Source organism: Haliotis asinina, chromosome 1 (assembly GCF_037392515.1).
Source record: "Haliotis asinina isolate JCU_RB_2024 chromosome 1, JCU_Hal_asi_v2, whole genome shotgun sequence".
Classification (NCBI taxonomy): domain Eukaryota; kingdom Metazoa; phylum Mollusca; class Gastropoda; order Lepetellida; family Haliotidae; genus Haliotis; species Haliotis asinina.
The window spans coordinates 97,864,028-97,878,394 of NC_090280.1; the positions used below are offsets into that span (position 1 = coordinate 97,864,028).

The following is a 14,367-nucleotide window of genomic DNA, read 5'->3' on the forward strand; positions in this document are numbered from 1 at the left end:
GTGTCAGTGAAACCTGATTGTATGCTGGTGTTAGTGAAACCTGATTGTATGCTGGTGTTAGTGGAACCTGACTGTATGCTGGTGTTGGTGGAACCTGACTGTGTGCTGGTGTTACTGATACGCTATTGCATGCTGGTGTCTTTGGCACCCAACGGTACTGCCACGGGGTGTTAAATAACATTGAATATCAAGCCTCGTACTTTTTAGAAATACCAGTCATGTTATCAGACTTTGAGGCATGTTGCGTTCTATTCAAGACTTTGGACGTAAAGATCTCCTTGATGTATCCCGCGACCCATTAAGTCTCAACCATGCTCTATGGGATTCAGATCCAGACTCTTAGTACCCCTTCCGCGTTCCCCTCCCTAGTGTTTGCTGACAAAGCTTGTTTTGGAGACACTACCCACCATTTGATCCGTGGGCGTGAATATTTCCTTTTACTCCAAGTGCATCTTTTTCCATGTTTTGTGGGTTGTAAATGAGTGAAAGTACTTTTATGAGTATCATGACACAAAAAGCATATCACATACACAAGGCCATATAAAAGTATCTCTATAAGACTAACCAACCTGTATCCTAATGAGTCCAGCATCTGGGTTTTCAATCCTCTGTATGAGAATCTGTACAATGAGAAGTGCTCTGTTATTCTGCCTTTAGGAATATGAATTAACCCTTTTATATCTGCTGCTAATAACGATGTTGAATAGTTTTCTTTTTACTTTCTATTCCTTGGCGATTGCTGACATCACACCTGGATTTCCGTATATAAACAAACACACACACACAAAAGGAAAGCAGAGAGCTATCAACATGAATACAGAAAATTAGTCACTTGTCATAATATTAATGTCACTTACTATCAGATGGATCCATGGATAGTGGCGAATTGCTAGTGCCAATGTCATTGGATCCAGGGCAACATTCTCGAGATTGCCAAACAGCAGCTACATTACATTAAGTAACATCGAACTAATAGAATTAAACCAACTATTGGACACACACGAAGACGTCGCATTGGCCACTCGGGATATTCGAAATGCTGTGAATGACTGAATTCGAAGAGATGGTATAAATCCAACCAGAAGCAAAGCACCTCAGTAATTCTACTATACCTCCCCAGGGTCCCTAGTATGGTGACCTACCTGTAGTTACTGGTGATCTGCAGCCAATAATGCTGCGTTGATGATCAATGAATAATTCTTTAAACTGTAATCAACTATGTTTAATATCGCACTTGGGAAACTCTAATCATTGAACTGTCTATCGTGGATAGATTTCGTATTCAAACTATAACTAATTCATATTCAAATTCTTGTCATGATAAAGATGAAATATTGCTGATGTGACGTCATATTTAACTCACTCACTGCGTGGTTATAAATCACAGTTGTTGCGATACCTTTTCCCATGTGTACATGGCTTGGTTAAATGGCATTACGACCTTTCCACTAGGACTGCATAATGCTTGCATTACGCCCCGTCATCTTTTGTTAATAAGCGGTTAGTGAAAATGAGAATTTGTTTTTGTTAGCTGAAAAGTATAATATTATATTTGGCGAGACGTCAGTTTCACAGGGGGTTTCCGAAAGCAAGCTCTCTCGTTTAGAAGCCCATGGTGTGTCAAATGTGTCCAACTTTCGGGTATTGCTCCGTAGTGAGTGAGTTCATATTTAACGTCACATCGGCAATATTTCAGCCATATCGTGACGAGAACATTTAACACTAAAATGGAATATATGTATACTATAAAAACCTGTGGACAATGGACAGTGAAAATACTAGAATATCACAGGCATGAGTATTGCTCCGTATGGAGAAAAGTTTGTTATAACGGATCTGACCTGTCAGCTAAGAGGGAGCCTAGGATGCAGTGTAGGTTTGAAGGAAGGTGACATGGATGTAGACTCTGATGCCGACGTTGATGACGAAGATGCTTTCGGTGAAATTGAGCTGTTTGATTGACCTTTTAGAACCCCATATGTGATGGCGCAACTGCGATGATCCTTTGTGCGATGGATTGACTAGATTGAACCCCACAGTTCTCATTACCAAGTTTTAAACATTTCTAAATTTAAAAGAGTTATATTACGGTTTGAATACGTTCACTGCATAGTCTTTGCAATATTCGAGAAAGTAAAGTCAAAAAGACTGTATTTATTACCTTATGTTTTTGGGTTTTATTTCATAGGATTGTCACTTTTAAAAAAGAATTCCGAATAAATCCATGTTTAAGAATATAAGCCCGGGTCTCTATCTGGTGTCAAAGTTCACTTGTCAAAAACCCTATTTTCCGTATAGCAGCCGTGGACTTCCTTTCAGAAAACCACGGTAATGGCAATTACTGACACAATGCTAATGTATACTATCCCAAAAAAGAAACGCATAGGTAATTAGTATTTTTTCATAACTGCACAAGTAAAAAATCTATTTTTACCTGAAAGAGTTGATTTTGATGAGATTGCCTTCAAGGGTTAGAAAGACATCGCTGCAAGGCAACAGAAATCACCTTCCAGTTGAAATTGTGCAGCAAAGAGCATTCACTCTGTAGCAATAAAATCCAGATTACTTTCAGAAATTGGCATTCGTTTTGAAGCAATTTAGAGCACTACGTCACTTGCCAGGTATAACAAATAACTGTCCGAGCACAAGCAGACCTCGATTTGCCACTGCGGCCCACATCGGGACATCTAGGTACTACAGTTGCGTGATCGTACAGCCACGAGTGAGAGCACAGCAGACAGGGTGCCTGAGCTTCAGAGGATATCCGGTCAATCTGTACGGAACAGGTTGAAAGAGATTGATCTGAGCCAGGAAAACCGACGTCGGGGTCGTGCTACGTAGTCACCATCGCTTGGTTGTATAGACATTACCTTTTTCTAAACTAGTGTAAATTTTTTACTATATTCTATTTGTGGACGAGTAAAACATGTTTGAAAATACATTTTCGCAACAGATTTCTCGTCTTTCTTTTTTGATAGTATATTTAGTGTACCCTAAAAATACACTAGTTAGTGTAAATGATATTTCAAAATGATATTTCAAAATGAAAGGTTGACATATGGTAAAACTGACCGGTAAATATGAGGGGATTTGCATACATATGCCATGGTTTCGTTGCGTACTATGGGGAACTGCTGTACTAGTACGATGGCGTTTATTGTCAAAGGGAGACTACTCCTTGCACATCGGAGGCCAAGCTTTGTTGAAATGAAACTGTATTTTTCATTAATAATGTCACGAACCTGTTATTCTAATACTTAAGTCTCTACACAAACGGATTAGCACACAAAGCTGTCGAGGGCGAGCTGCTGAACTATCAACCTGACCTACTTGACAATCTATTCACACTTTGTGTAACCTTGAGAACGTATTCTCTGTTGATGTAACCGTGACAATGTATTCTCTACTGATGTAAACGTGGCAGTCTGTTCTCTACTGATGTGCAAGTGACAATCTGTTTTCTACCGAGGTAAACTTGACAATCTATTCTCAGTTGATGTAACCGTGACAATCTATTCATTGTTGACAGAAACGACATACCACCACGCTGCCCTCAAGTATCTCCAACAGAAAGGCTCCATCTGGTCAGGGTTTTCCTTGAGAGGACATCTCTCTTGTTGAGATAAGAGTGGAGTTCCGTAGGGGAACAGAAGGCCTTTATGATGACTCGAGAACAGAAAGACGTTCCATTGCCATCACCATGCAAATGTTGATGCAATGGCATACGATTATGGAAGATCACATTGATTGTTGTTTGGCGCCGCACTCAGAAATATTCCAGTTATATCGCGACGATCTGTAAATATATGAGGCTGGACGAGGCAATCCACAATCAGCATCATGAGCATCAATCTATGCATCTTGGATACCATGCCATTTGTAAACCAAATCAATTAGTCTGACCACTCGATCCCGTTAGTCACCTCTTACGACAACCATGGGTTGGTGAAGATCAGTTCTAACCCGGATCTTCACGGTTCGATCATAGTGAACACGGAACCGCTACAGCTGGCATCTCTCATGTGTGAGTCCAAAGCATTTTCAGGAAAAGCATATTCTGGTTCTTTTACATCTGTTACAGATAGCCTGCTGAATGTCTTGGGCGATTTCTAACTATGGATGAGAATTTGGTTTTTCTCAGGCGTACAGTAAACACTCGAGAAAGCAAAAGGCAACTTCAAACAACCCCGATGCTGAACAAAGCAATGGTTTCTACTTTTTGGAGTTCAAAGGAAGTCTACAGGTGTAGGGCCTATCAAGGCCAGTAGCGCAAATTCAAGACAGTTGTGTTTGTTCCACCATACCATCTACACAGTTATGGTAACGTCGAGATTGCAGTACACAACGTTGGCTTTGGAATATTGTTAAACGTGACTTAAAAGCATTCTCAATCATTCACTCATGCACGTCAATAAGCATCAACCGTGTTCACCGAATTTGGCATCATCACATTTCCAAGTTGTGAACTCTTTCCACATTTGAAACAAAAAGTGTTTTGGCAAACATCAAGCAAATGATGGTGACGCGATTTCTCCTTTGGGCGACTTTGTACACCACCAGGAGGCACTCTTCCAACCCACTGAAGTTCAGGCACGACACCATCGTTGGCAGTAGTCTGTTTGCTACAGAGGTGCTTGTTAAATGATAAAGCACCTAGCAACCCAGTCCATGAATTCAGTACATCGAAGGTTGTCATGTTTATCACTGGATTGTCTGGCCCTGACTCCATTATTTATATAACTAGCTGAAACATTTCTGAGAGCGGCGTTACATAACAAACAAACAAAACCATCGTGGCTTAGTTCAGAACGCCTCTACGAGCCCTCATTACCGTATCAATGAATTGTAAGTAATTGCTAGTTCCGTATTATTTGTTGTTCCACACACATGCCAACATCCTTATGTAAACACTATTATGTTGTTTATGGTTATTTAAACCGTATTATACTGAACAAAATAAGTCAGGAATATTGATATTTTTATGACTGATATTTCATCACTGTGTCAATGAATAAATATATCATTGTTCCTAAGTTTAAAATGTACATATATCCCTAACTACTTTTGTCCAGTGTAGAATGTACCAGCGTCTTAGAATGGCAAATGCAATATGTTGTCTTATGATTGAATTAATACATGTTCGAGGTAGGACATATTTCGCCAGTAACACTCTGTCGTGTATTTCGGGATCCCTTCTCATGTCAAGAAGAGACAATCTTAATGCTGTCGTCTCTTACATCGTTTTAAAAAGCCGCAGAGCACAATCTATGCTTGACATGCGACCCACAAGCCTTTCCACATGAACATGTGACAATGGGTTTTGAGATATCGTGTGAAACACGTACTGTTCATGTGCATTGCATGATTACCTGTCTGGACAAATAAACATTGCCCTAAAATTCAGGTGGTGGTTAATTAGTTCCTATATATGTGTATATGAAAATGGGAATAAAAATAACCCTGTATTCCGGATATAAATAAATCAAGACCAAAAAAAGTTAAAATATGATAACGTCATATTCCACTCTATCCTCCTGCACTCTACATTTGCGACAGCTTAACTTCATAACATCAAGTGTTTTATGGTTCAATGACGAATAATTGTTCTATCTGTTCTGTTTTAGGGAGTAGGAAGGCGAGTGTGGTTTTACTTCGATTTTAGCAATAATCAAGCAATATCACAGTGGAGACACCAGCAGTGGGTTCAAATCTATATCGTGTCATCATGAACTGGTACTCAAACATCACAAAAAATTGTAGATTATGTGTTTTTGTCGGTGAATATATGCTGATGTCATTGGTATGGCATGTTCTATCACCGGTACCAGTGGTATGCTGGAGTCACTGGTGCCAGATGGTATGCGTGTGTCACTGGATCCAGATGTATGATGGCGTTACTGGTACCAGATGGTGTGCTGGGGTCACTGGAACCAGATTGTTGGTTGTGTCATTGATGCCAGATAGTATGCTTGTGTCGCTGGTACCAGATGGTGTGCTCGTTTTCTGGTATCAGATGGTATGTTTTTGTCTCTGATATCAGATGGTATGCTCGTGTCTCTGGTACCAAATGGTATGCTCGTGTATTTGCTACCAACTGATATGACTGATGTCACTGGTACCAGATGGTATGTTTTTGTCTCTGGTACCAGATGGTATGCTGGTGACACTGGTAACCCATGGCATCCTGGTGTCACTGGTACCAGATGGTATGCTTGTGTCACATCTGTCCGATTGTATGATAGCGTCACTGGAATCCGATGGTATGCTTGTGTTTGTGGTACCCGATGGTATGTTGGTGTCACTGATACCCAATTGTGTGCTGGTGCCACTGTTACCTGATGGTATTTTACTTCAGATCATTGCTAAAAAACAAAAAAACAAAACAAAACAAAACAAACAACACAAACGGATAAACATTTGAATTAAAGATAAAGACTTTAAATGCGAGAGTATTCAGCTGATGATGAGCAGTATAGCGGTATAGCTGGTACCCGATGCGGTATAGTTATTATTGTTTTGGCTCCTTTAATTAGATTCTACAAAAAGATACGAGTGGATTACTTATCAATAGAGCAAACTTGTATAGAAACCGTTAAAAAATCCAGGATTAATCATGTTACAATGTATACCATATGAGTGAGTCAGTGAGTTCCGATTTACAGTCACATCGGCCGTAGGTCAGCCAAATCGTGACTAAAACAAATCTATAATTCAGCTTAAATAGATGTAAATTATATTTTAAAAATTTGTCAACGAAGGACAGTAAAAACGACTAGAATATCAGTTATGAATATCAAACTAGAATGTAAAACTATGGACACTTACACTACGAAGTGGTACCTTGTGAGAGCTATTTTTGGAGTGTTTTATGAGTGAATGGGTGATTCTGGTGCTTCTAGCAAGATTCCAAAATCACGTCGGGCGACACCAGAAATAAGCTCCACACATTGCATCCATGATGGGGAATCGAACCGGGTTTTCGTGGCGATAGGACGCTTTGACCATTCGGCTACCCTAACACCCAAACAGGAATTCACGGTTCATGATCCGTAACTTGACCGACCGCAGGGTTCCTTGCTCATAACAGAGACCATATAATAGTACATACAGAGGATACTGAACGACCTTCCGTGTGATACCATTTTTATTAAACGAGTTAATGATTTGGTATCAGATTTATTTGATACTAAATCTTTAACGAGTTTAATGAAAATGGTATTTCACGGAAGCGAGTTTAGTATTCTGTGTATTACTCGCCAACATAAATTGACAGAAACTGCGGCGAAATTGCCTATAGTGTGAGGACACTCAGCTTTCAAGTCAAGCAAGGTCTAGTAAAATCGCGACATCAACATTAGCATTGTGACGTCACAACTGAACCATTTTGACGTCATAGGTCAAGCAGTATTACACTAGTGTAATATTGAAGTGAAAATATTACACTGCTGTATCTTCAACGGGCGAGTAATAAGGTCTCTGCTCATACTGTTAGATACTGTCACAGTATCACCGTATCAGAAGAGAAATACAGGTGGAACGGCGGACTGCGGCTTGGAACAATATTCAGTCCCACAGCTGTTAAATCCTAGTGTCGTCGTCATTTTATTTCTTGGCTTAGAACCAAGAACCACTCGAATCAGTTTGCAAGAATTTTCAGGCTAGCATCATTTTGATAATGCCAAAACATTCCGCCTTTCGATACGCTCGTAGTGTTAAAACGTTAGACATAAGCAGGCCGTATTGATAAAAACGTAAACGTGATAAGTTTGGGCCTATGCGGTTTTGGCGATTACACTGAGCACTGGCATGCGCCTACCACCTACGAAACCAGTTTACAGAAACCCCGGAAATAAACGGAGAGCGCCATATTTAACTTAGATGTAAACAAACCAGCATGTGTTTACAGTTCTCTCGATCTTTATGTTGCCTGTGTATAACGGAATTCCTGTCTTACGTGTGCCTCGTGACAGTACCCGTATATGGGGCTTTCAGTGGTATCGACGTCATCCTTCGATTTTCACTTCTTCTGTACATTCACAGTGTTATTGTAGAGTACATTCCAAGATCACTGGTGAGATAGTTTGCTAATGTCTTTTTTGTTGTTCTTTAACGCTGCACTTATCTGCAGTGCAACTACTGCGATCTGTCAATATATGAGCCTGGACCAGACAATACAGTGAATAACAATATTCATGATCTGCGTAGCGATTTACTCCATTGGGACAATAGCGGCATGTGTCAATTATATACACAGAAACTTGGAAGTGTGTGTGTGTGTGTGTTTGTGTGCGTGCGTGCGTGCGAGCGTGCGTGGGACTAGGAGAAATGTGTGTGTTGATTATTATTTTTTTGAAGGAGCATGTACAAAATTAAGCTTAAGGACCTCCTAAATTAGGTTTTTACACACACACACACACACACACACACACACACACACACACACACACACACACACACACACACACACACACACACACACACACACACACACACACACACACACGTTTGGTTAGTCACCTCTATCAATAAGCATGGGCTGCTGAAGACTGATTCTAAGCTGGTTCCCAATTAAATAGCAGAACACATCTTTGTAAATGTAGCGATCAATGGAGAAACACATATGGACATATTCTGTGACAAATGTATCAGTGTGCTTAGTTCATGAACCAGGCCCATGTACATTACGAATTTCACTCTACGGTCAGGAATGCAAGAGCCATGTTGCTGTATGAGAAGGAGTAAGTTCATTTTTGCATTGCTTTTAGCAATATTCCAGCAATATCATGTCAGGGGGCACTAGATATGGGCTTTACACATTGTTCCTATGTGGGAAATCAAACCCAGATGTATGGCCTGGTGGGATAAATGACTGCATGTCACGCTGGAGACCCAGGTTTGATTCACCACATAGGTATAATGGGTAAAGTCCATTCCTGGTGTCCCCTGTCATGATATTACTGGAATATTGCTAAAAGCTAGATAAAATCTGATTTCACTCACTCAACTTTTGATTTACTTACACAGTAGCTCACTGAATCGTCCAACTATTGTCAAGGTTTGTCTGGTGTGTTACAGTTTTCTGTCGTCCCATACCTCCAGTTGGGCCTCCTAGTGCTGTTGGCATTCCTTCCCATCAATCTCACTCCATGGCCAATCGTGTGGCTGTATGACAAGTTGCTATGGGCAACAGAACCTCTGTTGCTACTAGCTGAGGTGATCCTGGTACAGAACTTTGTGATGCGATGCAGCCAGAGGGTTGCAGAGAAGATAGAAGATGAGGGAGACGATGAAGGGTTCAAGTGGAAGGTAACCAGCTGTAACAAAAAATAAAAACTGAACACCTGGTTAGGAACAAGTGTTAATGTCACTTGCTTGTTGTCAACTAACTTTGCTGCATTCTGCCCCAGGTATCTTTTTCTTCAGCAACCTGTGCTTGTCATAAGTGGCGAATGGTGGATTAGATTGTCAGTCACTGTCTTAGTTGCTATGTGACCCACTTGTATAGATTGATGCTCATGATATCAGGCACTAGACTGTCTGGGATGGTGGAGTAGCCTAGTGGTCATGGCGTTCGCTTGTCATACCGAAGGTAGGGATTCGATTCCCATATGGGTACAAAGTGTGAAACCCACTTCTGGTGTCACCCATCATGATATTGCTGGAATATTGCTAAAAGCAGTGTAAAACTAAACTCACTCTCTAGATTGTATAGTCCAAGCTCCATTGTTCATAAAGCAAAGTTACCTCTCTGGAACAATGCCTCTCAATCTGTGTTCTGTTAATCACCTGTTTGATAACAGTGTTAGAACCTACACGCAAGCATTGCTTTGCTACAGCAAAGAAGTTGGTCATCCATATGTTGTTATCCTTCTTTGTGAAGCTGTTGTTTGTGGTTTCAGTGTGTTATCATAGGTATATCCCTGCTGTGCTATGCGGTTGCTATGAAACTGCTATGGCATATCTACAGTGAAGGATCCTCAGTACAGCTGTGGTAAGTGACATATTCCACAGCATTACAGTTGCTTTGAGGTATCTTACAGCTCTAAATTACGTATGAAATGTTAACAGTGCAATAAAGATTTGTTTGATTTGCAAGATATATTTGACTGACTCTAGTGACAAATATGTTTAGAAGTACCAGGTTTGGTTTCTTCTGTTATTCATTTTTAAATCTCAAAATAAGTAACCCAGTGGACCAGCTGATGTGAGAACCAGTCGTAGGGGGGCGGTGAGGTAGCCCAGTGACTAAAGTCTACGCTCGTACCAAAGATCCAAGTTTGATTCCCAACATGGGTACAGTATAAGAAACCTATTTCTGGTGTCCCCAGCATAATATTTAGAAATATTGAACACTTACTCACTTACTTGTGGTTGTATCCCGTTTATTGGCAATGCTCGGACGATACAGTCTATGTGATGTGTGCATTAAATACTTGTGTAGACTGTGTGGTGTCTGTGTTTCAGGTTGGTGTTTGTGGTACTTCTGCTGTTGGTGGCTGTGCACAACATGATGTGGATGTCCCAGGAAGGTGGGTAGGTAGGTTAGGGTATGGGTTTGGATGGAATGATCTGTTGTCATGGATTGTCCTGTCTGTTGCCATTGAATGTCCTGTGTTGCCATGGATTGTTCTCTCTGTTATCATGGATTGTCCTGTCTGTTGCCATGGATTGTCCAAACTGGTTCCCTTTTTGTCCAGGTATAATCAGTGATGCTGCCTTCTGCAGTCTTTGCACGGTTGTGGTGTTGTGCGCCATGCTGGATGAGACGTCACACATCCGGGCACCGCTGAAGCCACCACCTTCATGGAACAGGTCAGATATTGTATCAGCAATAGAAATTGATAAACCAGATTTGATAGCAATTGTTTCTTTGTTTTACCAGAATAATTTTCGAGTATCTATTGATAGGGTCTTCAGAGCACAGAGGATACACTGAGCATATCAATAATGACATGAATTGTGTCAGTAGTAATATGTGTGTTCTGTCAATGGTGATATGAGTGTTTCAATAGTGTTATGAGTTGTATCAGTAGTGATATGAGTTTTATCAATAGTGATATGTGTTCTGTCAATAGTGACATGAGTGAGTCAGTGAGTTTATTTTTACGCACACTCAGCAATATTCCAGATATATGGCAGCAATCTGTAAATAATTGATACTGGACCAGACAATCCAGTGATCAACAGCATGAGCATTGATCTGTACAAGTGGGAACTGATGACGTGTTAACCAAGTCAGCGAGCTTGACCACCCAATCCTGTTAGTTGTCTCTTGTGACAAGCATAGTCGCCTTTTGTGGCAAGCATGGGTTGCTGAAGGCCTATTCTACCCCGGATCTATATGCATCAGCAGTGACATGAGATGTATCAATACAGGGGTGGAAATAACCCATTGCCCAACGTCCCAGTCTAGTGGGTTTTTTCTGTCAGGGAAACTAATTTGTATATCACACTGTAGTGGTGTCCAGTTGACTTTCCATTGTTAATTATGTTGTTTATTTACATAATCAACAAGGGAATTGGCTGGTATAGTGGAAAAATTATCAGGCCAAGTGATTTTACAAGTGCCACTGTACCAGAGTACATTAACAATTCAAGAATTACTTCCATCCCTGCAATAGTGACTTGATTGTGTCAATAGTGACATGACTTGTGTCAATAGTGACAGGAGTATCAATAGTGACGTGTGTATCAGTAGTGACATAAGTGTGCCAGCTCAGAGTATTGATCTTTATTGCAGTTTTATCATAGTGACTGGAAATGATACTTGCAGTTTAATGATGAAAGGGACTTAGTGTTTTTTAATAGATTGTTGATGATATGAGCGATGTTCTCCAAACATCTCATGTTCCAGATTCTACAGCAAGTCTCTGGCAGACATCTTTATGTCCATTGTCAACATGAGGGCAGGTAAGGTTTCGCTATCTAAATTATAGTTTTTGTTTTATGTTTCATTCTGGTTTATCATATACAGATGATGTGAAGCAGCCTGGAGTTAGCTACCTTTGTCCCAGCAGGACACTCTACTTACTCACTTGTATAATCTGTAGATACTGCAATGAAGGCTGTGTTGTTCTTCAAGAAATTCCTGTCACCATTCTTCCTCGTCTCTGTCATCATCCGCCTCTACTCCATCCTCTTCATCGTGGACAAGGTCACCAAGAATTTCACACAGGGTGATGTAAGTTATCTTCCTGAGCTAACATGAAACACTGAAGTCATTTTTGATACCCAGAAGTCACTATTGATGAATTGAAGTCAGCTGTGATACTTCAAACTCATGGTTGATTTGATGAAGTCACTATCAACATGCTGGAAGTCTCTATCACTATATCTTCATAATATTCAATGACCATTTTTAATTCAATTAACTATTAATTGGATAATTTGAATCATGTAGAGGGCTATGGGGTAGCCTTGTGGTTTAAGTGTCGCACAATAGTCCCAGGTTTGATTCCTTACATTGGTTCAATGTGTGAAGCTGGTATCTGGCATCCTTACAGTAATGTGGTTGGAATATTGTTATTGGTGAAAACCTAGCGTCTCAGTCACTCACTCACTCTAACTTATTGTTTCAGAACAACGTCACCTTGCTAGATGACATTGATGCTGATGAGTCCATGTTCTCCATCTCGCCATGGAAATCCCCACTCATCCTCCGGCTGTCTGTCATCTACATGTTCACGCAGTTGACCACCATCTTCCTGTCTGAGTGCAGTGGTGGCTTCCTGTCAGGCGTCTCCTGGCTTGTTGGGCAACACAGTATCTGGCCCACACAGATCCTCCTTGGTCGCCTGTTCCAGGTGGCTGCTGTCAGTGGCTTCTACATGTGGAGGCTTTACTGTGCCGATGACTGGACGTGGTCAGAGTGGTTGACCCCTTGAGTGACTTAATCCTGAAATGGCTCACACCTTGAGTGTCTGACCCCATGAGTTCTTTCCTCATAAGTGAGTGAGTGAGTGAGTGAGTGAGTGAGTGAGTGAGTGAGTGAGTGAGTGAGTGAGTGAGTGAGTGAGTGAGTGAGTGAGTGAGTGAGTGAGTGCTTGTGGACGGATGTGTTTTATATAGATGGATGGGTTCTGAGTCAGTGAGTAAGTGAGTTGTTAATTGTTTTACTTTTAATCTGGGAGAAAATCATATAAATGTAATGGTGAAAAAAACAGAAGAATCCAATGACTTTAGTGAAATTCTTCAAAGGCATTCAGAAATCATGTTATGATCCCACACAAATCTTATGGACAACACTTTCTTCATTTTAAGTGTCAAGAACTAGCCCAGAAACGGTGTGATAAAATAAATAAAGAAGTTATTATCCATACGACTTGTCTTGCACGGAAGACTCTACATGAGAAGAGTTATATTTTGTCTCCATGTACAGACACTGATATAGATGACTTCCCAGATCCTACAGTGGGCTCATCTCTTTAGGGACAGGAGATGGTTGTAGGGGAGGTCAAAAATAAGGATCTGGCTCAGTCTGTGCCGTGTGTTGATCTTAAAATAACTGACTTTCAGTATTTGATATTTATATTTGATATGTTTAAGCAGCATTTCTTGTAAGTTGCCCAAAGAGGATTGGCGTTGAAACAATGATGAGGGACAGACAGACATGCTGCAAAAACGACTTACAATAATCTCAGTGCTACAACCACACTGTGAAACCTGTCCCTGTTACTTGCTTTACCTTCAAGAACTGACCTTATTGTTTTGGGTATGTTGGTCTACCTATATAGTGGTGATCTGTAAATACTCCAGACTGGCAGTCTAGCTATCAACAGTGAGCATGATTACGCGTATGGGATACAATGACATGTGTCACCAAGTCAGCGAGCTAGACCTCCTGTTAGTCACCTCTTACAGCAAGCATGGGTTGTTGAAGATCTCTTGTAAGGATCAACACAGGGTTTATAAGTAGTGGTTGTTGGACGTATAAATCTAAAACCTGTATATCCTTAATAAATCCGTTTAATCTGATTCTAAACGGGAATTCGTTTTTAGTTGTTTATGTAAGTCAATGAAGTGGATTGCCAGTTATTATCCCTTCAGTGCTGTAAATCAGCCATGTGTTCATTTTTTGTTGGTCTTGGAAGACCATTTTCAGCACTGAATTTCAGTTTCCGCTGGCTGGTCCAGACTGTTAGTATCTTACACTGTGACATTCCCGTTATTCTGCGACAAGATCTTCTTGGAGTTTACCGAAAGGAACGAGAGAGGTGACGAATGACATTGTCAGTGTTGCCGGTTATGCATGTGAAGGTTTCCGCCGATCTTACATTTTAAGCGAATGTTTTTTTTTTACCACCAGCTGATGGTAAAAATCCCAATCCAAAATCTACCATGGAGTTATCTCCCTTGGACCACAACGTT

The 14,367-nt window shown here is 40.7% G+C and overlaps 1 protein-coding gene across 1 annotated transcript; it reads left to right on the plus strand.

The window, feature by feature from the left end:
* Window positions 1-7,824: 7,824 nt before the first annotated feature.
* LOC137284862 (uncharacterized) lies at window positions 7,825-13,318 on the plus strand. Its single transcript, XM_067816886.1, has 8 exons — window positions 7,825-8,071; window positions 9,076-9,306; window positions 9,900-9,991; window positions 10,465-10,529; window positions 10,698-10,812; window positions 11,855-11,910; window positions 12,051-12,181; window positions 12,579-13,318. Exons 1-8 carry the CDS (start codon window positions 7,895-7,897, stop codon window positions 12,882-12,884), a joined length of 1,173 nt encoding a protein of 390 aa, XP_067672987.1. The 5' UTR covers window positions 7,825-7,894; the 3' UTR covers window positions 12,885-13,318.
* The last annotated feature ends 1,049 nt before the right edge of the window (window positions 13,319-14,367 follow it).

Excerpts from the sequence above, each read along its gene's own strand:
- LOC137284862 (XM_067816886.1), top strand. The coding sequence starts at position 7,895 with ATGTGTTTACAGTTCTCTCGATCTTTATGTTGCCTGTGTATAACGGAA. Across the intron at positions 10,530-10,697 it reads GATGTGGATGTCCCAGGAAG|GTATAATCAGTGATGCTGCC; the intron begins GTGGGTAGGTAG and ends CTTTTTGTCCAG. Across the intron at positions 10,813-11,854 it reads CCACCACCTTCATGGAACAG|ATTCTACAGCAAGTCTCTGG; the intron begins GTCAGATATTGT and ends CTCATGTTCCAG.